The sequence below is a fragment of the Lissotriton vulgaris genome, chromosome 3_1, assembly GCF_964263255.1.
Source record: "Lissotriton vulgaris chromosome 3_1, aLisVul1.2, whole genome shotgun sequence".
NCBI lineage: Eukaryota > Metazoa > Chordata > Amphibia > Caudata > Salamandridae > Lissotriton > Lissotriton vulgaris.
In genome coordinates, this window is record NC_141689.1 from 822,222,029 (window position 1) to 822,246,663 (window position 24,635).

Below are 24,635 nucleotides of genomic sequence, written 5' to 3' on the forward strand. Positions count from 1 at the left end.
GTTACATATATACAGTAACATTTACATAAGATACGCTGATCACGCTAGAAAGTTACATATAAGCAATTACAACGCAAACAAGTTGCATACTTATATTGTAAAAATATAAAAGGTGTCGGCGTTATGTTAAAACAGGAATAAAATACATATTTACAAAATTGGCCTCGTGAGTGCCAGGTAAATTACAAAAGGTACACAAATAGACAAAACATTAGCAAGTTACATATATAGTTACAGGTAAATAAGACAGGCTGATCACGCTAACAAGTTACATATATGCAGTAAAAATGCTAACAAGTTGAACATTTTTATTAAAAAAATATGAAAGGTGTCACCGTTAGGTTGAAACAGGGGTAAAATACATATTAACAAAGTAAATATGGTTCAAAATGTAGTTCCAAATTCCCTGACTCTACTAAACTTTGAAATCTCTGCATGTGATATGTTTGAATCGAGGTTAACAGGTCGAGATACTCCAATTTAAATGCAGCTATGGGACACTTTCAGAACTAGTTCCCTCCTTCTCAGACCCCGCCAGGAAGTTCTTTTGTCTTTGTAAATGTGCCTAACATATTTATTTTTTTGTTTGTACATTCTGTGCTTGTTGTTTTTGATATTGTGTTCCTTTTGCCTGCGTTGTTTTGATTCTATGACCTGCTTTTTTTCACCAGGAAGTTTTTTAGTCATTGTAAATTTGTCATATATATTTATATTTTTGTTTGTACATTCTGTGCTTGCTGTGTTTGATATTGTGTTCCTTTTGCCTGCGTTGTTTTGATTCTATGGCCTGCTATTTTTGTTTGTTCCATTTTTGTAACAGTTGTCTCATGTAACGTAACTGGTTCTATTGTACAGTGCTCTGACACCTTCGGGTAAAGTCCGCACATTATAAAAATGCATTAAATAATATTTTAAAAAATGGTCTTGATGGCCTCTAAATGCACCACTGTTTTCTTGTCTTGCTGGCCCCAAATGCACCACGGGTTTCCTACAGCACAGGTCGCGTACACCGCTAGCAAGGTGTCTCTTCTTTCGCCCTCTAGGGTGAGCACTGACGTAACGTGAAAGTCACGTGGCCTACACTCAGCAGCAATTCAGAGCTGCAGCGCCTTTTCTGCATCACCCAACATGGCTGCTCTGGCTCGGCTCCTGCAGGCATTGCACTGCAATGTTGTTAGGTTCACAGCTGGGGCGCCTATAATACGATGTCTGCCACCCGGGGGCACGCAGATTTGCTCCTTTCCTCCCCCCTCCGCAGACTGTCGCTGGACATCCAGCACAATGGCAACGTCTTTGCTTGGCAAGCGCTTCTACAGCTCGGAAGCGAAAGGTGACGAAGAGCTACACGTCCGCTACCTGGAGGGGGAGGACCAAGGTAACCACACGCATCCCACCTCACCCTTTAAGTATGCACTCTTAACTCGCAACCCGAGGTTACTGAGCTCATCTTACACAGCGAACCCCAGGCAGGGTTGTGTAGTCTCCGCCTGGCCTTACGTCATAGGGAAAGGTCAACTGAGGAAGTGTTACTGCTCCTCTGGGAGCTGTAGTCTTTTAGCAAGGATATCGTGCCTCTCTCTGTAAAGAGATGTCACTGTCAGCTGGTCTTCCGCTTTCTAAAAGCGTTTGTAACAGTGTATACAAAATTGGTCCCACTTGAAACATGTTGCAAGGTGTTTTAGCAACCTAGTTCTGCCGGTATTTCTAATTTCGTGGATTTCCTGCTCCTTTTGACGGTCGCTCTTTCAAAGTAATTACAAGCTTATTTTCTGCTAACTCTCCAATTAAAACATGTTTTTAAATTCCGTGACAGTTTGTGATATGGGATGGAAATCTCCCTCGTGTTCTTGTCAAAATCTCTTTGGTTGAATTTTTTGTCAAGTCGCCGAGGTGCAGGTCCACAGGTCTAAAAACGTAAAGTTTTGAACAAAAGTCAATGCTTTTACAGAATATAACTTTTTGTGGTGTGAGACACAAACTGGTGACGTTTCACTACCATGAACACGTTTCTTTTTAAGACATTAAGCCAATTGGAGGGTGGGGATGTTATAGCCAGAATTTTCAAATACGTCTTCCACAAAGCTGTGCATTCTGCACTTAGTTCTGGTAGGGGGCTTAGCAAATAGCCCCACACTTAAGGATCTGCCTCATTATTGCTCAGGCACATCATGTATCAACGGCAAAAAAGCAATGTATGGTCCCATTCTAAATCTACACAAAAGAACCACTGAAGCACAGCAAAAAAAAATTGTGCCACATCACTAAAGTAATGCCTGATACGTGCTACAACCCTTAAAATGCTATTTATATATCGTATGTCTGTGCAAACTATGGCCGTTTTAAATAGTATACCGGGGCGCATAATGCACATTAATGTTCCTATGCTAATCACATTCTATGTGTTATAACAAACGTACTGCTATATGCATTTTAACATTTAGCTAGATGTTGTTGAAATAGTACAGGATGCTGCTGATGTCAGAGTTAGGATTAAATAATACATTGTACCATGCATGGCTTTAAGTGGGCCCGGTGTCTCTTGAGCCCAGACCCGGTAGTAATTAAAACAGACATTGAACGGGCCCTATTCCTTAACTTTACTAGCAATAACCATGATGGATTTCTGAACAATACATGTAAAAAAAGCATTACAGTTATCAAGGTTATAGGTTTATTTCCTCTTTATAATTCACAAGTTTAACATTCTTAGGGAATGGAGCTGTCTCCAAGATGTTGTGTTTCTGTATTTTTTTGTGTAGCATATTACTCGTGTAAAATGCATACTTTTGAACTGAGTCGCCTCTAAGTGTTTATTACTGTCCACAATTTAGAGCTCTGGATTTGTGGCTGAAAGCAGTGTGAGTTTCTCACAGCGCCTGTTAGTATGTTCAGAGTTCTTGGTCATCAAAGCCTTGGCTTCTGTGCTGAGTGCTCATCGGTCACGTATTTGAGTTGCAATTGTGATTCTGTGCAAATGTGTGTGAAGAAGGTGTTGAACGATAAAAAATGCATTTTGTTTAGTTAGCCTCTACTCCTCTTCCATTTTGTCTACCAGCCCCCATTTGGTGTTTCTGCGAGGACTTTTGCAAAGTTAGGAGCTACATGTTCACTGAAAAGCTGGTTGTGCTGATAATGCTTGCGTGCCAGAGTAGTGGCCCTGCTGTGCCGAAGGCCAGAGCACACAGATGTTTTATCTATAAGCCCACCAATGCCTGTAACCTCCCTTGTCTATCTACTAAGATGACATGTTTAGGGGTTTATCAGGATTCAACAGTTCAGTATGTAAGCATTATACAAAGGGGTTGTGTAAGGGGTTGTGTAAGCATTATGTAACAATGACGAAGTGGTTTCAATGTGTTTCAGGAGGCACCGAAAAGTATAAATGCCATGTTTGAACTTGTACTTGTTAGCTCCCTTCCTCCGGCACCTGCGGTTTGTGAGTGATGAGACTCATCTCATGAGATGTAATAAACCAGTGTTTTGTTCCACTCCAGTGTTGATCCTCATTTAGTGAACTCGTAGACAAAGGGTGGCTCTACACCAGTGAGACAGATTTGATATCTCACTTATACAAAGGTACTCAGTTGTCAAAATATTGTCAAGGCAAAAGAAAATGCAGTGCTTGCAAGCAAGTGGGTGCATTGTGTGTTTAGCAGGCCTGGGCGCAGCTTGTGGAGTTACTGAAAAACTCAGCAAGATTCCGCAGAGTTCTGCAAGCAGATGCAGTGTGCACTGCATGCTTATTTAGTATTTGCTGTGGATGTTTCTCTGCCAGAATTTAGCTTGCGACGCACAAAAATGTTATACAGTTGTGGGGTAGAGGGTGATATTGGGAACAGAATTACACGAGGTTAGCTAAGCGTTGTTCCATCTACATGTCAACAAAACAAACAGTGCAATATTGAACGCTGCTCGCTACCAAATACAGCCGCAGTGCTAGTTCAAAGTTGAGGTGTCCTCCTGCCACTACTTCAATACATTTCTAGGGCAAGTCTGATAACCGCAGCACTCAACATGGCTGCAGGACTCAATGAATTCTTGACATGGCTGCACAACTCAATGAATTTGAGTGTCGCAAAATGCACAGGAAAGCCCAAGCACGGCTCTGAAGGACTGCTGCTGTACTTTCTCAGCAGTCATTGTTGCTAATGCCATACAATACATCTGGACACTAGGCAGTCTCAGCAGCACTTGTCAGTGGGCTGCTGCTGTATGTTTAAAGTGGTAGTGCAAGCACTACTCACCTGTCCTGCTATTCCGATCGAAGTGCTTCTCATCGGGACTGCAGCTATATATTTAAACTCAAGGGTAGTAAGCGCTATATAATTTATGCAGTTTCCAGCTGCACTTACCAGCTGCCCGTTGTTTGGATTAGGCCTGGGCGCCAAAGCCAATGTCCAATGGTGCATGCCGGGGTGGTCACCGGAGACAACACTTATATGGTCTTCCTCCTCATATGGCCCCTATTCTCAACCCCTTCTGCTGGTGCTGGGGTTGTGTTCTGGAGGGCCTCGGTTGTGCAGGGCGAGGAATATATCACACTCTCTAGTCTGTATCCAAGTGATCCAATGAATCATGGGCAGATTGAGTGAGTTCTACAGTAGAGGCGGCTAATGCAGCCTTTAGTAAAGTTATGTTACACACACATGCTGTCACTGCATCAGTGCAACCTCCTCACCTGCTTCAGGGGCCTGACAATGAACAACACTGGATTCATGTACTCACTTTCAGAGACCAGACAAATAGAAACATCTGAAAAAACAACTGCTGACAGCAACCAGCTACATATCTATATCTCTGTTATCACTGGACTGGAAGCTGCTTAATGTTTTAGTAAAGTACGGCTCGCCACACAGCCACATGTTCAGGAGGAGAGAGAGGGGTGAGCAGTGAACTTCTCTATGTGGTGGATGGCAGAGTTTTTGCTGAACTCCGCGTTCCAAGCAGAGTGAGCAAAACTCTGCAATTTCCGCTGACGGAGCGGAGATCACTGCCCACCCCTAGAGTTTAGGTTCTGAGGAGGAAAGAGAGGAGGTGTGAGATATGTATATAAATGAGATGTAGAGAGAAAAAGGTTGTACATGTCTAACAGAGCTAACACAATGGGAGTGACTTAGATCATTACCTCTTCCATAGCTCTCACTAACGTTTAATTCGCCATTTCAATATCAAAATTGACACATTTTCAATACTATTTACAACAAAATTGTTGTTAATCATGTTTCTTAACCTCTTCACTGCGGCGCGAATTCCGCAGTAGTACTGCGACATTCTATCCGCAGGCGTGGCTTGGACGGCCCCCGGCCGTCGTGCGCACATGCCCACCGTGACTCATGGCGGCCGCCATGAGCACGGAAGAGGTTAAACAGTTAACAGCCATTAAAAAGCTAAAAGTCCCAGTTGGATTTAGGTGTAAGTCGGTTGTGTGCATATGTGTGTGTGTGTATATATATATATGTGTATGTGTGTGTGTGTGTGTGTGTGTGTGTGTGTGTGTGTGTGTGTGTGTATATATATATATATAGTGAGCAAGGCGGAGGTTGCCGCCGAAACGCGTCTGAGCAGAAGTTGATATGCAATAAAAATCTTGAACTGAGATACACGGAGTCAGCGCCTTCTTGGATGGTGAAGTTTGGTGTGGTACTAATATATATATATATATATATATATATATATATATATATATATATATATATTCCAGCACAGTATCCTCACCAATACGTAAGAAAAGACGCCGAGCCCCAATTTTCAGTGAAGCAGTTATTCAAATGTTTTCATAATACGTGCCGAAAAGCAGCAAACTTTAAATTAAGTAACGTGAACCACATGACCAATTGATACATCAAAATCAACAAAGGACTATTCAGTTATGGTATCAGGCGCCATATTGTAATGTTTGCTTTGAAACTTTATCCAGTCCCCTTTGCAGAAGTGTGGATTATATTTACACATCACAACGTGTTATCATTCCATTTCCCCATGTCGAGAAAGTAAAAAAGACAAAATCGGAACATAACAAATCATTGAGTCGTGTATCGCCATTGCCCGATGCCTCCTCCCAAGACCTCATATTGCACCGTGTATCGGCCAAAACTTTCGGATAATGCCATACTGTTACTATAGTCAATTGATTCACATTTACATGCACATTACAGATATCGCAAATTATATTCACTTAAACTGAATTCCCCTTAGCCTTCAGTCCCCAAGATGAACTGCCAACTCTTCACCTATATTCATACCATTGGGAGCCTTTGTTCCCAGATCAATATTGTACCTTGATTCCAGCCTACAGAGTTTTCTGATTCTGTCACATACCCTCACACTCATAGGGGACATGGTCCAAACCATAATAATGTAATAGCTCCCTATTACTGTTGTGTTTCTCAGAAAAATGTCTTGTGACGGGGTAGTTGACATCTCCCTTCGCTGTAACCCGCATGTGTTCCAAAATTCTTATCTTTACTAGACGGATAGTGCTACCGATATAGCGCAAGCCACATGGGCATTGCAAGCAATACACCACATAACTGGTGTTGCATGTGAGAAACTTGTTTATTGATTTAGGTTTAACAAGACCAATCACCAAAAAGGAGAGTGTTCTCCTACTACCCACACAGGCCTTGCATTTTCCGCAAGGAAAGAAACCCCTAAGCCCCCTTAGGGTTCCTATTTTTTTTACTTCTGTGTGTAAATGGCTTTGTACTAAGCTATCCCTCAGTGACCTGGCTTTCCTAAAAGTGATCAGTGGGGCACAGGGGATATCTGAACCAATAACATTGTCGGTTTTCAAGATATGCCAATTCCTTCTCTTGATCTTCCTCAGTTAATTGCCATCACTTGAAAAAGTAGGCATCATCCTTTATTTATTCTTTCCAATCCTGTCTCATTCCTCTGTTTGTTCTTTTTTTCTTTGTTTAACAAGGTACCTCTCAATATATTCCTCACCATATTAAGGGTCATATCCAGGAATTCCCTGTTGTAACCTCTGACGGTGAATCTTTTACACTTTCTTTGGCCCCTATCTCAAAATCAGTCTTCCTGGTGCTGTTACGTTTCAATCTTAGAAATTCCCCATAAGGGATACTGCTATCCAATCCAGGGAGGTGATTACTGGCCATATGCAATATAGAATTGCCAGCTGTAGGTTTACGGTAAAGGGATACATTCACTTGATTATCATTCACACTAACCTTGAGATCTAAGAAATTTACTGTGTCAGAGCTAATATTACAACTGAACTCCAAATTCACAATAAAGTCAGTAGCTGATTCAAATGACCCATCCCAAATTATACAAAGGTCGTCTATGATACCGGTACCAGGAGATAACCTTGCCCATATCAATGACTCGTTGGGCTTTGGACATCTATTCCTCCAACCAGCCCACGAACAAGTTTGCGTAACTGAGGGCGAAGCAGGTGTCCATCGCTGTACCAGACACCTGATGGTAAACAAAATTCAGTGAATTGGAGAATCATTAAATTGTGTTCCGTAAATTTCAATGGTTTTTGCTTCAAGAACCCCTCCTACTCAAGAGCTTCTCAATTCTTTAATCAGAAGTAACAATTCTTGTCGCAGAATCGAATATATTTGAAGCATATCTTTCATCACTAATTTTCTGTGCCCTGAAGAAGACCATGTTTGGGTGAAACGCGTTGGCTGGTTTCATCATCTGCATACTTTGTATAGCTGAAAATAAAAGACGAATAACAGCACTTGAATATGTTGTCTCATTGAATGTTTACACGTTGCTCTGTCTTATATGTTGCCTCTCATCTAACTAGTTTGCAATTTTTTTCGTGGTCTACTAGCAGCAGGCCACTTGAGGTGGGCAATATACTGTATAAATTCTGTGACTAACCCTGGTAGTGCAGTCTTCTAGGACCCAGCTGCTTGGTGCTGCATAAATCCATGTTACATTTGTTGCCCAGAATCACAGGAAGTTGAGCCGATGCCCTGACTCGTACCTGGTTCCCCAGTCCCAAAGTTGGCAGCTCTGGCCATAATGCCACATCCTCCCTTCTTAGATGTATAGGCTTAAGTATGCTTTGTTGCCAGGATTTTCTGTATCAGCAGCTTTAGTACTACAGTCGTGTAATGGGTTGAGGGCATTAGGACCGACCTCAGTGACAGTGGTTGTCAAATGTGGAAGGGAGCAACATTGGACTAAAAATGGGGGCACATCTATTCTCCCTTAACCGCGTTCCGAGACCTCTCCTCAGTCTCCCAGTGGTGAGTCCTGAATGTATTGTAGCAGTAGTGACTGCAGCTGTTCTATTAAGAAGGGAATGGCCTAACACCCACAACCCTGCACATTATAAGTAGTTATCATGAGTTAAAAGTCAGACTCAGGGGGAGAGTGACATAAGGACCAAGAAGGGAATCAAGCTGCAGTGTGTAGTCCTGCATATGTTAGTGTGGCCCAGATGGCCTGCAGGAGGGAAGGAGCAGAGAGTTAGGATGTAATTATCGGATAAATATGTATCAAAGGAGAGATTTTTCATGGGAGAGAATACCATAGCATATTGTAATGAATCAGTAAAGGTAAACCGATAATAGACCGATTTGAAAAATATATAATTAGAGCCATATTGTAAAACATGGTCAATGCAATGCATTTGCTAAATAACCGTATTTGTTTATGGAAGACAGGAACAGGCAAACGACCTATGCACCTGGAGAAATTTCCCATTGGCAACCTTTTCAGAGGTCTTAACCAAAATTATTACTTTTATGTAGGCAAAGATCTTTGGTGTGCCATGGCCTGAGATCATGGTCTCCTGCACATTACAACAATGTAATTGAAATCCACTCAAATTTAATCTGTTGCTCAATGCCTCTTGAACCTGGTTGTTTAAAAAGACTTTCAATTTACCTTAATCTTTTCTCCTTCAAGTGATATTCTCTTCTTCCAGTGAGTAGTTATTGTTCAAGTGCCACAAAGCTACAGTGGAGTAAAGTGTAAGAAATGCAATGCAACATATTAAAACATAAAAGTGCAGTGTGATATGAGAGATCCACAGATGTCACCATCACCAAGACACCACCACAGGGATTTTCTGGCACCGTACCTCTTCCAATTGCCACTCTTGGATCCCTTTAGCAGCTTCTCAACCGATCACTTATTCTTCAGTGGTATCGCATCACACCCAATGCGCTTTCTAGAGCCAAATGTAAGTAGAATAGGGGCATACCAGTAAATGGAATTCTCAAAGGCAAGTAAGTGTCCAACACAGCCATTGGTGCCTGAAATGTGTACTTAGTGTCAGAAGCCGTGATATGTGGTAGCATATTGTCTAGAGATGACCAAGACCATTTAGGATATTAGTTTTAAACCTTTTTGAGCCTTTAACCTTTTTACAGTGATACAGTTGCTGATTTGTATAGGTGTTGCGAAGTAGGTCAAATACTAACAAGGGCTTGTTGAGTTTGAATGCCACTGTGGGATTTCTCACACACATGCACGTTTATACCAGGCTTGTGTGCCTCATTCGCGGAGTTATCCTTTAGTCTGTTACTTTAGAAGGGCCCTGCTGTGTAAAGCACTTGATGAGAGTGGCAAATGCTCAATCTGCTGAGCACTGTGCTTTTGTGCCTTTGAAAAACAGAGATGGGTGGAATGCTTGAAGAAATCTTAGTAACTTGTATTCCAGAGCATTGTTTTTCCTAAAATTTGTTGTAAGCTTTCGGCCCACCAGTTGTTTTTTTTTTCAGTGTCCAGTGCACATGCATGTGCATGTTTGTGTCTCACTGTGCACGTGTTCGTTTATTCTCCGAATTAGTGCTGTGGTGTTCCCTGTCTTCATCAGTGTGGTCACTGAGCACCAGTGTGTTCCGTGTTTCAGTGACTGCGTCTTCCATTTCCAGTGTCTTAATATTCCCTTCCCCATTGTGCGTGCCTCTGGTTTCTAGCGTGCTCACTGTTCCAGACTGGGTGTATTTCCTGTGTAGTCTGTCTTTCTATGCCTGCATCAATGTATACTCTGTACTATTCTCACCATATTTCTTTTTTCCATTATCCCCATATTCCCAGTCCACTAGGGAAATCCCTGTCCTGGTGTCCATGGATTCGTTGATCATGCTTGGATTTCACCCTATTCCTTTGTCACTATATTTCCTTTCCCCATGTCACTATATTATATCCCTGCATGTGTGTGGTCACTGCCCAGTCCTTTGTTTCTCTATTTCAGTGTATTGTCTGTCACAGCATTAGTGCGTTAACTATTGACGGATGCAGAGTTAGTGGCTCTCCTTCGGTGCTTGGATAGTTCCTGCCACTCCATAGGTCTATTCGTTCGTTTCGTTTTATTATATTTTTATTTGGCAGATAAAGCCATAAAAAGAAAGAGCTTCAATACATACAATTAAAATCTAATTTGTACAAGCCCTATAACGTTAAAACAGTATAAAACACAATAAAATCCTGATAAAATTGAACAAAGAATCTCTAGCAAACCATAGGTAGTACCTAATTCATCATCAGCGAGGGGAAGGGATCACTTATATTAGGTTTACATTTGTACATCCTCCATAAAAAAACAGGGGCCCTGGGTATCCCCAAGCATAGGTAGCGTCACGTTTCTGCCACACTCCTTATAAATTATATAAACAGTTCCTTCAATGACTCCTGTATGGCAATTAAAAATCTTCCCATTGCTCATGTCGCATTTAAAAATCTCATATTTATCAGCAAGCTAAGCGCTTGATCCCTACTAAAAATGTCATAGGCAGTAAAAAGGGGTTTAAAAAATGTTTTCCGTTCTTCTAAGAACCACAAGCAGTCCAACAAAATATGTGGGCCATTGCATTTTACTTGCAATCCACATGTGCATAGACCTTGTTCATTCGTCATAGCAGATTTTATCATCCGATCCGTGTTGCATGGGTTCAGGCCCACTCTAAATTTCAAGATTATATTTCTAAGTTTTGGATTAGGCATAGCCTCGATATACGGAAATATTTGGCAGTTGGTCCACCCGTTTATCAAGAACCGGGAGGACGATTTACACCTCAAATAACCCAAATCTTCCTCTCAGGCATTCAACGCAACGCCGACTTGGGAATCTGCTGCCTCAACCTCTATTGGTCTGGTTCTGAGGATTGTTTGACACACAACTTATCTAGCCTGGTTCTAGCTTGGGACTCCCAATTTCTTTTTGCTATTTTGGCAGCCCCTTCCCCATTAATTCTCTGCCAAAAGTCAATACTGCTTGAACCCTTATTCTTGTTTCCATGGAACCGCCAGCCAGTCCTTTGTCAGTCTATGCCCTGACTTGGTGTCACTACAGTGTAGCCTTGTCTTGCTTGGAGTGATATCCTGGTCCCCAGTCCACCTTTCTGCTTGGCTCTGAGACATGTGCAGTATGAATTACACACTGCTGCCTTTACACCCCATGTATATCATAACTGATGTATCTCCGCATGCCTCACTCAACAAAGGCATTTTATACAACTTTTTTCAAACTCGTTCACTAGTACCCTATGACATGTTAGGCGTAGACTACACTGATACAAATTATCTATGCAAAAAATTGTAGTTACTTTTGTTTAATGTCCCCATCATCCTAAACACAAAAATAATTACAGCAGAAACACATGACATATTGTTGGTGGTGCTTATTCTTTTCTGCAAGGCTCTTGTGTGACTGGGGAGAGAGTATTTGCCGCTCCAGCTTCTTGTTTTAAGCATCATTTTGGCTTGATTCTGGAATGCATCTATAGGAAACATTTTACCATTTGATATGAAATTAAAGTTTGTAAAATGGGAGTAGCGAAAGAAACAAGATAGGTGGAATCAATGAAATGCAGTGAAAGGGTTGTTCTTCCACCAGCGAGTCTCTTAATGATGCACGGACTTCAGTAGGTCTTGAAGACATGCTACAGAAATGGTCATCATCAAAATTTGTTTCTTCCAGTTTACTGACAAGTTCCAAGAAGGCAATCATGTGAATCCTGAAGCACTCTCCTCTTGAACATAAGTTATCTCTTAACCATATCTACTCCGAATTTTAGGGGCTGAGCGCTAATTTGGTTCTCAGTCTTCAATGCACCTAGAATAGTATATATGTCTATTATTCAATCTTTTTTTTTTTAGATTTTGAAATGGAAACGTAGTAGAAACAATTGGCTGTAGAAAAGCGTTTAGTCAAAATCCAAAAACATTCAAAACACCTAAATGTATCTCTGCCTAGGTTAGTATCAATTTACTAACATAGCAATAAGAAACGTAATTTGAAACTTCGAATTAATTTAACTTAGTAAAGTCGAGCTTGCTTTCAGTATGTTATGTTACGTTGTTTTGCTATGTTGTGGTATGGTTATGTCTAAATTTGTAATATAAACATAGTTCAGGGGCCCAAAGTTGCCAGAACTGTTGAATGCTGAGATTGAATGACAAATACAAGAACTGCCTAGCTTGGATTCCATGCCTCTTTGCCTCTTTTTTTCCACCCCCTTGCACTCCCTCTGTCTTTATCACACTCCTGGAGTTCTTTTTCCTCTCTGATTTCACCCTAAATTGCTGTTTTCTTACATTTTCTTTCTTCCTTTCCTTCACAAGCTCTGGTTTAAAAGTCTAGCGATGAAAAACAAGCTCCAGTACCCCAAAATGAGGACTGTGGTCCACTACCATCAACCATTGCTAAAGTTAAGAACTGCGTATGGTTTAGAGCTGATAACTAAAACTAGACAGACTATAAGCTGCTGGGATACGATGAGCAATATGAAAGTGACTATTGAAAGAAAAGTAAGAGTGAAACAAGAGGACATAAAGAGAAAAAAGCAGGAAGGCAGAAAAGGATAGAACATTGTTAAAGGAAAATTAAAAGGAAAATGGAAGAATGCAAAAGCCTGAAAGGAGACGATTCAACTAAAGATGTATTTGAGAGGGCACTCAAGTATCAGGGTGAGTGGCAAAACCTTGTAGGCTACCACGGTCACAAGACAGGTGGTTAGTCTAAGCCAGTAACCCTCACAAGATCAGTAATTATAAGTGGTCAAACGACCTATAAAAAGTAACCAGGCAGATGCATATGAGATTACCAGAAGAAATCAACATTTAGGTTAATCTAAATGTTAGGATTTGCATTTGTTTAAATGAAGAGAGCAAAGACGGTAAACTGATAAAAGTCATTGAAACTTCAAGAATACAGGAATCACATAGTCAGATCACATTTATAGCACGAATTATGGCCCATAAAAATTGCCCTTCTGTTCTCCACCTCAAATTCCCAAGAATAGCACCTTACATTTTGTGAATGTCTTAGCTGTAGAAGAGGAGGATTCTCAGAGGGTTTAAATTCCACATTAATAACACATTTATTGCTCGAGGGATGAAATTAGTATTTTGTATCCATGGAAATATGATTTTTCAAACTGATAGTTGGAAATCGAAGGAGCTTGGCTGCTTATTCCAGTCCTGCAAAAAATGAGTAAAGCAACAAATAAGAAAATTTAGCTGCCAGTAAGCAGAGCAAGTGCCAAGGCGACGAGAGAAGGTATCCACATTCCACGATAACAGCCACATATTAGAAAAAGAGGAAACTATACCTAAAACTGCAGGAGGGGAAATTAGAACATAAAGGATAGAACAAAATGTTGGAATAAATATCAAGAAAGGGGTTAACTATGACCCAGATGATAGGCAAAATGCACAAACACTGAAGCTCCCACTGGCCGCAACACCATATACTATTATTCTAGTTCATGTTCCCCAACTTGCATCAGGAACTGTGGAAAACTGGCCTGCCTTAAGAAATAATACCATTCATTGGTTGGGCAATTGGACAGGTCTAACCGATGCTCTTTTCAAGGAATTTAAGATGGTGAGGAGGGTGGCCTTGGTAGGTCAATGTAATAAACTCTACGAAGGAGACTGCATAGTTCTCTCTTTAGCCTCACCGACCTTAGTTAGGGAAGTCTTGACTAGAATGTATAAATTAAACACATCAAAAACCAGCATTCAAGTGCGCCGCCTAGGTTTCTTCTATCCTCCACCTACTATAAAACTTTCAGTTAATCACGGCAATCAAGGTTGGAGACAAGAAGGACCACGTTATGAAGTGGATGTGACAAATAGATTTGGTCCTCTCACCACCTTAGACGAGAATGATTGACAGCCATCTGATAGGGGCCAGCAGGATTAGGAGGTTACCCCACATTCTGAGAATTTGGAAGTCATATCCCTGCAGCATCCAGTGCCTAAAGAACAAGGGCCTGTGCTAGAAAGTACTTTTAGTAGCACAAATGTATCAGGAGATGGCCTTCTAAATCAAATTGACAACCAAAGGGGGTTGTGTAGAATCCTATTCTGGAACCTGGCTTTTTTAAGGAATAAGGTGAACGACCCAACCTGGCTGACCTTTATCATTAACTATGATGTATTGTATTTGCAGGAGACCTGGGCTATTGAAGGTATACATATAAACGGGTATAAAACATATCATACACCTGCAATCCAGTCACGAAGTGGCAGACCAAAAGGAGGATTATGTATTTACATTTCGAATTTGTTGCCCACATATAAGAGTCTAATGGTCAGATCTGACATTTATTACCAAATTGTTTTAGTACAGGTGGATCGTAAAAATGCACTGCTTTTTGTACATTTTTATAACAATATCTAAACAGGCCATTTGGGTGCACTATTAGAGAAGCTCAGTAGAGATGTTGCTAATTCAGTATCAAGTGCTAACATCGAATTTATACCTATTTGGGGTGGGGATTTTAACACTAGTCTGTGTCCTGTGGCGGGATTGGGAAAGTGTGGTCTGACTTTGGATAGATATTTCCAACACACTGTAAAACGCGAGTTGCTTAATGAAATGATGTTTAAACATGATCCGGGCTTCTCAAACGCCTCTGTACACCTACAGTGGAGTTTGGATACACATTCATTGGGAGGGGGGCTAGATCAATTATAGATTTTATTTTAATACCCAACTGCTATGCTAGTCACATGAAAGCATATGACATCCACCATAATGTTATGAGCGATCACCTGCTTATCAGTGTGAACATAGAAGTACATAGTTCCATAATGAATAGAACTTGTAATAAAAATAGTATGGGTTCAGGATATCGAATTGGGAAGGAGAAATTGGTATACCATCCGCTGGGGAAGTAGAGACCCAGCAGAATTAAGCACAGAAATATTACTAAATGGACAAGCTCAAATTTTAAAGTGTTTGAGCGATTGTCCGACACATGAGGATGTTTTGATCACCTTTCATGATATCACTGAAATCATTAGAAATAGTCTTTTTAAAGTTTACAAAGGCCCGCGTAATACAAAGAAAGGATGGTTTGATAAAAACTGCACTAAAAATTATTCAAACCTAAAGAATGCCTTACATAGAGAGGTAAGAGACCCGAATGAGATAAGGGTATACAGAAAATTTTATCAGGAAGCCAGGAAAAGAATGTTATCTGAGATGAAAGATAAGGCCTGGAAGGATCTTGTTGAGGCCGCTGAGTCAAAAGATACCTTGAAATTTTGGGCAGCAGTAAATGCACATTTTTTAACTAACAAAATAGATGAACTAACCATTGAGCAGGCCATAGAACAAACCTGGGTCAACTTCTTTTCCAAAGTATATACTACCCAGAAGTCCGACGAGGAAGCTCCCCACAGACACAATATAGGAAGTGCAGCTCAGTCATTCGTGCATATTAAACTCAATCTCTCTCTCTAGGATGTCAATGCCGCAGTTATAGCTAATAAGAGTGGCAAGGCTGCGGGCCCAGATGGGATACCAATTGACCTCTACAAGTCAAATTTGGATGTATGGGGACCCATTTTAACTAGGGTTTTACAGGCATGCTGTGAAAGAGGTTTTACTAATACGTGGTCCGAATCTATTATAGTCCCCATCTTTAAAAAGGGTGTCCGTGGGGGGCGTGGCTAGCGACCGGAGAAAATGGCCGCAGCCTAGAGGAGCTCTGGGGACCACCAAACATGCCCCAGCAATCCTGTCAATAATCCTGCAGTCTGCTCAGCAGGCATAGATGGAGAGGAAGACCGCAACACCTCGAACGGCAGCGGGTGAAGTCTGGGTCCAAAACACGCCATCGGAGCCGCGGCAACCCGAGGGGAGTAGTCGCGGTCTGGACCCAACGGTGGAGCCGGGATCTGTAGTACTGCCCGCTACCGCACACAGTGTCTACGTCGGAGGGGCGGATCACAGCCTCTGCCACTACCAAGGGCAACTCTGCGGAGGTGCCGAGGCGGGCAACTGTGGCATGGACACGGACCCAGACGGCGGCGGCACCGCGGGAAATCTGGCGGTGCAGAACGACATCGGGCAGCGTTCGCTGGGATGCAAGAAAAAGGCCCAAGGTGAAAACCGGAGGCTGGTGAGGTGCAGAGGCCTACCATCTCGCGCGTCCCATGCAAAAAGGACGCCTGGGAGAGACTGTATGTAAAAGGGAGATGTGAGATATGCGGTGACTGCGAGCAAGGTGCCACTTTTGGTGACCCACAGAGGGAGATCATTAGCAGTGGATGATAGCAGCGTCTGTGGGAGATGGTAGTTGGCCAATGACATAGAGGCGCTGAGGAGCAGTTTGGAGAATGCACCAGCCCGCATACGATAAGCGGACCCCACAAGAGCATATAAACTGCACAGCACCCTGGGAGGGTGCGACGATACACTGCACGGCAGTAACGCAGGACCGCATATGTTGCAGCTGGCTCCTGACCTTTGAGAAGTGTGCCTGTGGTCCCCCTCGCCCCCACCAAAGTCTTGGCCTGTTCTTGCCGGTGGGTGACAAGTGATACGGGCCCAGCGCCACAGACACGACAGGTGTGTAGCCAGTGGCTGAAGCGCCATGAGTACAAGAGGGCCCCAGTCGGTGCAAAACAATCGACAAGTATGCCGTCGCAAAAGACCAGCAGGGTGGGCCCGCCACAAATGGACAGCAACAAGAACAGCCGAAGGAGGTTACCCTGCAGGATGTGATGACCACTCTGTTGCAAATGCAAACCTCCATAGGCACCATCTCTACTGACCTCACGCTCCTCAGGGCGGATCTCTCCAAGATGAACTCGAGGGTGACGGAGATAGAAACCATGCTGACGGCCCTCACGGCAGACACTGCAACCTTGCAGCGGCAGGTGTGACAGCTGGAGCTTGAGCACAAGAAAATGGCGGAGAAACTGGACGATCAGGAAGGGCGCTCTCAGCGCAACAACATCCGCCTGGTGGGTGTTCCGGAGAGTGTCAAGGGGCCGGCCTTGGACCTTTTTGGACCTTTTTGTGGAAGAACTGATTCACACACACCTATCCCCTAGTGGACTCTCAAAATTCTTCTTGGTAGAAAGGGCACACCGAGTACCGGGCGGGCGACCCAAACCGGGGACCCCCCCACGGCCTATCCTGGCACGGATATTTAATTTCCGAGATAGAGATGCGATCCTGCAGGCGGCTAGGATCGGTCTGCCACTCTGCATTGATAATAGTGTAGTAACTCTTTACCCGGACTATATGGCTGCCTTCAGTGCACAACAACGCAATTTCACGGAGGTTAAGCGGGAGCTCCGCAACAGGGAACTTAAATACGCAATGCTCTATCCAGCCAAACTGAGAGTCAAGGCAGAAGGGAAAACCTGGTTCTTCGCATGGCTGGAGGGATGGCGACCGGCAAAAGGGAGTCGCAGGCAAGCGGCGGGACAATGGCGGCAGCCCTCGCAAACGGCCCAAGGCGAGAAGCAGGGAGAAACGCAAGAGCTGACCGACGAGACAAGAATGATATTGAGAAAGGACTATTGTGATGCCACGAGGTGCGATCAGGATAACAGTGGCACATAGGGTCCTGCTTTGAATAGTCAGATGAGGATGGCGATTGACCTCGCCAGATGTTCATGTATGCTGCCCCTCTGGGGAGATGCGCATATAGCGCCGTTGCAGACTGAACAGACGATTTTTCCGGGGCCAGTGGTGGGACATGGAGGGACTCCCCCCCCCCCCCCATTCCTCCCCCCCCCCCATTCCCCCCCCTTTCACGCAAGTACACTGTTATGGAACTTAAGCACTCTGCTGAGTTGGGGAGGCGGTAGTTTAAAATCCTTAAGGCAAGTTCAAGTTCAAGTTCATGCATTTGTATAGCGCACTACTCACCCAGAGGGTCTCAAGGCGCTTGGGGAGGGGTTCATTATTTGTCGAATAGCCAAGTTTTGAGTTCTTTTCTGAAGGAGATGTGGTTTTGAGTAAGGCGGAGGTGAGTGGGGAGTGAGTTCCAGGTCTTGGCAGCAAGGAAAGAGAATGATCTGCCACCCATGGTGGATCTTCGGATGCGCGGGACTGCGGCGAGGGCTTGATTGGACGATCTTAGTTGGCGGGAGGGTTTGTAGAATGACAGTCGAGTGTTGAGGCATTCGGGTCCTAGATTCTAGAGGGCTTTGTGTGCGTGGGTGAGAAGGCGGAAAGTAATTATTTTGTTGACGGGAAGCCAGTGGAGGTCTTTTAAGTGTCCGGTGATGTGATCTTGGCGAGGGACGTCTAATATGAGTCTCGCTGATGCGTTTTGGATGCGTTGGAGTTTTTTCTGTAATTTTGCTGTGATTCCGGCGTAGAGGGTGTTTCCATAATCCAGTCGACTAGTGACCAGTGCTTGGGTGACAGTCTTTCTTGTCTCGAGGGGGATCCAGCGGAAGATCTTTTTGGGAATGCGAAGTACGTTGAAGCAGGAGGATGAGACTGCATTGACTTGTCTGGACATCGAGAGAGAGGAGTCTAGGATGAAGCCGAGGTTACGTGCATGGTCTGTGGGAGTTGGTGCTGTGCCCAGAGCGGAGGGCCACCAAGAGTCGTCTCAGGCAGAGGGGGAAGATCCTAGGATGAGCACCTCGGTTTTGTCTGAGTTGAGTTTTAGGCGGCTATGTTTCATCCATTCGGCTACTTCTTTCATGCCTTCGTGAAGATTGGTTTTGGCGGTGTTGGGGTCTTTGGTGAGGGACAGGATTAACTGGGTGTCGTCGGCGTAAGAGATGATGTAGAGGTTGTGTTGACGCGTGATGGAGGCGAGAGGACTCATGTAAACGTTGAAGAGGGTGGGACTGAGTGAAGATCCTTGTGGTACGCCACAGATGACTTCAGTGGCCTCTGAGTTGAATGGGGGAAGTCAAACTCTTTGAGTTCTCCCAGCGAGGAATGAGATGATCCAGTCCAAGGCTTTTCCTTGTATGCCGGTGTTGCTGAGGCGTTGTATAAGGGTGCTGTGGCAGACTGTGTCGAAAGCGGCGGAGAGGTCGAGTAGAATGAGGGCCACAGTTTCTCCGTTCTCTAGTAGAGTTCGGATGTCGTCAGTCGCTGCGATGAGGGCGGTTTCGGTGCTGTGTTTGGCTCGAACCCAGATTGAGATGGATCGAGGGAGTTGTTGGATTCAAGGAATGCGGCGAGTTGGCTATTGACGGCTTTCTCAATGACTTTGGCCGGGAATGGGAGGAGGGATATGGGTCGGTAGTTTTTGAGTTCCGAGGGGTCTGCTGTGGGTTTCTTCAGAAGGGCGCTGAGTTCGGCGTGTTTCCAGCTATCTGGAAAGGTGGCAGATTTGAACGAGCATTTGATGACGTCATGGAGATGGGGTGCGATGATGGAGTCCGCTTTGTTGAAGATGTAGTGGGGGCAGGGCTCGGTTGGCAAGCCAGAGTGAATTGAGTTCATTAGGCGGGTGGTGTCTTCAGTGGTGATTGGGTTCCAGTTGCTAAGGTAGTTAGTTGGCGGAGTAGGATCTAAGGGTGGTTGGGAGGGCTGATCGCTGGGGGTATTCTTGAAGCTGTTGTGGATGTCGGCTATTTTGTTGTAGAAGAAGGATGATAGTGCATCGCAGAGGTCTTGGGAGGGAGTGATGTCGTTAGATGCTGCGGTGGGGTTGGTGAATTCTTTGACGATGTTGAAGAGTTCCTTGCTGTTGTGAGGGTTGTTGTCGAGACGATCCTTGAATGCTGATTTCTTGGCGGATCGAATCAGTTGGTGGTGTTTGCAGGTGGCTGCCTTGAGGGTGGCCATGTTGTTGGTGGTTGGGTTTTTTCTCCATGTTTTCTCCAGGGTGCGGCATAGCTTTTTGGATTTATTTAAGGTCATCGTTGAACCAGGGAGCCTTTTTACTGGTTGATTTGATCTGGTGCTTTTTCAGGGGTGCTAATTCGTCCGCACTGAGGGTGATCCATTGCTTGAGATTGGAGGCCGCTTGGTTTGGGTCCAGTGAGAGGGTGGGAGGGTTTTGGTTGAGTGATGTGAGGAGTTGGTCGGAGGTGATTTTGTTCCAGTTTCTCCAAGGAATAGGTTGTGGGCGGTTGTGGTTCGGGGTGGTTTTGTAGCTGAAGTGAACACAGCTGTGGTCCGTCCAATGGAGGGCTGTGGTGCGATCGAAGGTGATATACTTGCTGGAGGTGAAGATGGGGTCGAGTGTGTGTCCGGCAGCATGGGTGGGGGTGTCAACAAGTTCTTTGAGTCCGAGGTTGGCCAGGTTGTCCAGAAGGGTGGTGGTGTTGCTGTCGTGTTTGTTTTCAAGGTGGTAGTTGAGGTCTCCTAAAAGAATGTAGTTCTCGGAGGCGAGGGCATGTGGGCTGACAAAGTCCGTGATGTCATCGCAGAATTGGGTGCGGGTACCTGGAGGCCTGTAGATGAGGGTGCCTCTAAGTGTGGTCCTAGGGTCGGTGTGGATCTGGAAGTGGAGATGTTCGGCGGTTGCAAGATTATCGTCGGAGCTGGTCGTGATTTTGATGGTGTTCCTGTGGATGATGGCGATGCCTCCTCCTGTTTGATTGGTGCGGTCTTTTCGGATAATCTTGTAAGCGTCCGGTATGGCTATGGCGATGTCGGGTGCTGATGATGTGTTCATCCATGTTTCTGTGAGGAAGGCGATGTCCGGTGATGCAGTGTCGAGTAGGTCCCAGAGTTCAGTTACGTGTCTGTGGACCGAGCCGGTGTTCATCAGGATGCACTTCAGGCGGTTAGAGTCAGAGTTGTGTGTGGAGGGAGTGCATTTGGTGAGGGTCCTGAAGCAGTTGAACTTGCAGGAGAGGCAGGCGAATGGGCCGTGGGTACGTCCTGGAGTGGCTTTGCAGCATTGTGGTGTGCGTCCGGGGTTGAGGGCGAGGAGAGTTGCGGCATCATAAGTGGTTTTAGTGGGTTGGGAGTGCCGGGGACCAGGGGGACAGGCGCTCGGCGTGGTCCAGGCGCGGACGGGCGCAGACGGGCTTACCTTTGGCGCGCCTTCGGCGCGACCGCTGCGTGTGAACGCTGCGCGGGAAGGCATCTGTCTTAAGTGGATGAAGGAGAGGGGAGGGGCGAGGGCGGGGCAGCTGGGAGGCAGGATCGTGGTGGGGAACTGGGCTCGGGGTTAAACAACAAACAACAAAATGGCTGCGAGCCAAAAAGTCGAACACTAACATATTAGGGCACAACCTGAGTTAGGCTAGGGAAAAGGGCAATGGCGCCAGTACAATTAAGCCTAAATCAATGACACAGTTTAAAGGCAGACAACACAGTTGATTGGTAAATTAATGTGCACTGTGGCAGTATAGCGCTCTGAAGTGATCTAAACTCTTGTGTAGCGCTACGGAAAATAAACAGCACTCTAGCACACGAGAAAGTGGCAGTAGTGCGAGCAGAGCGCTACTTCAATCGATCAGGCATGCATAGAGTTAAGCAGCAGAAGTGCAAGCAGAGCGGGGCCCAAATTCTATAATATCAAATCAGCGGTAATGCGAGCAGCTGTAGCGTCAGCAGAGCGGGCACAAAATGAGTCTGCACTAGTGCGGGCGGAGAGTTAGTAAATCTGAATTTGCCAAGCAGCTGTAGCGTGAGTAGAGCGGGCTCAAAATGAATCTGCACTAATGCGGGCGGAGAGTTAATAAATCTGAAATCGCCGAGCAGCTGTAGCGTGAACAGAGCGGGCAAAATTAATCTGCACTAATGCGGGCGGAGAGTTAATAAAACTGAATTCGGCAAGTAGCAGTCTGTAGTAATATCTTAATGATACCAGTTCTGGGTTGGGTCGGGGCAGGGAGCAGCGTTAGGAGCGACCGCTTCTGGCGAGTGCAGGGAGGAGGGTGGGGGTTTCGGGATCGGTTCAAGGGCGTTTTTTTTAGTTTGGTTTGAACCCCCTTTTGATGTTGTTACAGTAAGGATCAGTGTAGCTAATTGCATGGCAAAAAGATTTGGAGCAGCCCTGGATAGATTATACACCAAGAATTATTATGCCGGGCACAAGATAAGGTCAATGTCTCACATACGCACAGTGCCCAGTGACAGGCGCCCCAATTGTCTGTGATCTTGTGGAATGTGAATGGGTTGGGGGACAAAATTGAACAAGGGCTGGTATTGAAGTACCTGAAACGACACAATCCGGCGGTTGCACTAATTCAGGAGTCACACTTACAAGGGACGACTGTTAAACCTTAAATAGATGGGGGATTCCAAATGGCGGTGCACTCAAAATTTAACACCGGGTCTAGAGGGGTTGGGATCCTCCTCAGTTAGCGCTTCCCCATGATGGCAACCATGACATATTGCGACGACCAGGGACGGTTTGCGGCAATCACAGGCCAATGGGACGGCAGGCTATACAATATAGTATCAGTATAAATCCCACCGACGCTACACCAAACTGTGTTATCTTACCTTGGGAAATTCCTGCTTACACTCCCGTGTGGTGAACTGATTGTTGGGGGAGATTTTAATGCTACCATGGATGCAGCGATTGATAGACAGTCCCCCAGGGTCGCAAGTGGGTTAACTCGTAGGCTACAAGAATTTGTGGAAGCGCTTGGGTTGTTGGATGTATGGCGGACCAGACATCCGGTTGAAAGACAGTTCACATTTCACTCCGGGGTGCATAATATTCTCTCCAGACTTGATTACATCTTCACGTTAACTACAGGGATGCTAGGCACGACAGACATTAGGCATTTGCCCAGGGGCATTTCGGATCACTCCCCTGTCCTCATTACATATGCACCATTTGCCCCGCAAACTCGTAGGCTATTTCCCATCAGGCCAGGGTATCTTCAGGATCGTAAATTACGGAAAGCACTCATTAAGGTAATGGAATGTTATTTTAAGGAAAATCAGCACTCAGTTCCTTCTCCGACAACCCTATGCAAGGCCAATAAGACAGTATTCCGTGGGTATGCCATTTCCTTAATCACGGGTAAGAGAGAACACCGGAAACATACTGATGACCTAGAATTAGCCTTGACACAGGCAGAAGCGGCGCATGCTGTCAGCACCACGGAAGAGATAACACATAGGCTACATTTAGTGCAACAGGAGTACAGGGAACACGCAAGAGAGGAGGCATCTAGTAGACTGATCAATACGCAACACACGATATATGGTCAGGGTGACAAAGCAGGCAGGTTACTGGCTTGTTTGGGTAAGAAAGAAAGGGCTAGCAACTGGATAGCGCAGATAAGGTCCGGAGACGGAGATTTAGTAACTTCACTGCACCAGATTACCGAAGCTCGAGCGCAACATTTTGTGGCAATATACACGCCAGTCGCTACTGCAACAGTTGAAGATAACCTTACTTTCATCCATGATATACAGATGCCCACACTTGACACAGACACCGTAACTACTCTAGAGGAGGACAGCACTCCGGAGGAGCTTGCGCAGGCGATCGGGGCACTTCATACCGGGAAGGCGCCCTGCATATAGTGCCACAACTTTTGGCCATGTACACGGAGAGTTTAGAAAATGGTATTCTGCCCGCAGACCAACGTCTTGCCACAATAGTGGCCATACATAAGCCCGGAAAGCTGGCGCACAAATGCACATCCTATAGAACGATCTCCCTCCTCAATGCGAAGGCAAAAATACTCGCAAAAACTCTAGCCACTAGATTACAGCCACATCTGTCGGAGATAATCCACCTGGACCAGTCAGGGTTTTATGCCCAATCGCAATACGGCCCTCAATCTGAGAAGACTGTTTGGAGTGATAGAGCGTAGATCAACTATAGCAGAAGATGCGGTCATTCTTTTGTTGGCTGCCCGAATGGCATTCGACTTGGTGGAATGGCCTTTCCTTTTTGCTGTCCTCCAACGTATGGGCTTTGGGCCAAAGTTCTGTGCATGGATCCGTCTGCTATACACACAGCCAATGGCGAAGGTGGTGGTCAATGGACATCTGTCGAAATTATTTTTTGCTGGGTAGGGGGACAAGACAGGGTTGTCCGATCTCGCCCCTGCTTTTTGCAATAGTGCTGGAGCCTCTAGCGGCGTGGATTAGGCAGGACCTCACAATACAGGGAATGAGATGGGCGGTTGGCTGGGAGGACTGTATTTCACTATATGCGGATGATATTTTGCTATATATAACGTCCCCGGCGCGCTCCATAAACTGCCTCCTAGATATATGCGCTGCTTATGGACGGGTATCCGGTTATACCAACAACTGGGACAAGTCACTATTGTATATCCTGCAGGGCCGCCCACCACGGCTACCGAGGGGATGCACACTCCAAATAGTTACGGACGGGTTCAAGTACCTGGGGGTATTCGTAACACATGATCATGCCCGATTCACCGAAATTAACTCGACCCAACCTTTGGCACAATTTAAAAAATATGTCAAACACTTGTGCATGTTGACGTTAATGCTCCTAGGACGGGCTGCACACTTTAAA

At 44.9% G+C, this 24,635-nt stretch overlaps 1 protein-coding gene across 1 annotated transcript in view; it reads left to right on the top strand.

Moving 5' to 3' along the window:
- Nucleotides 1-1,075: 1,075 nt before the first annotated feature.
- AUH (AU RNA binding methylglutaconyl-CoA hydratase) overlaps nucleotides 1,076-24,635 on the top strand; it is a 663,348-nt gene continuing 639,788 nt past the window's right edge. The window contains exon 1 of the mRNA XM_086961130.1: nucleotides 1,076-1,375. Coding sequence (XP_086817256.1) covers nucleotides 1,129-1,375 — 247 coding nt within the window. The 5' untranslated portion in view covers nucleotides 1,076-1,128. The remainder of the gene's footprint in view (nucleotides 1,376-24,635) is intronic.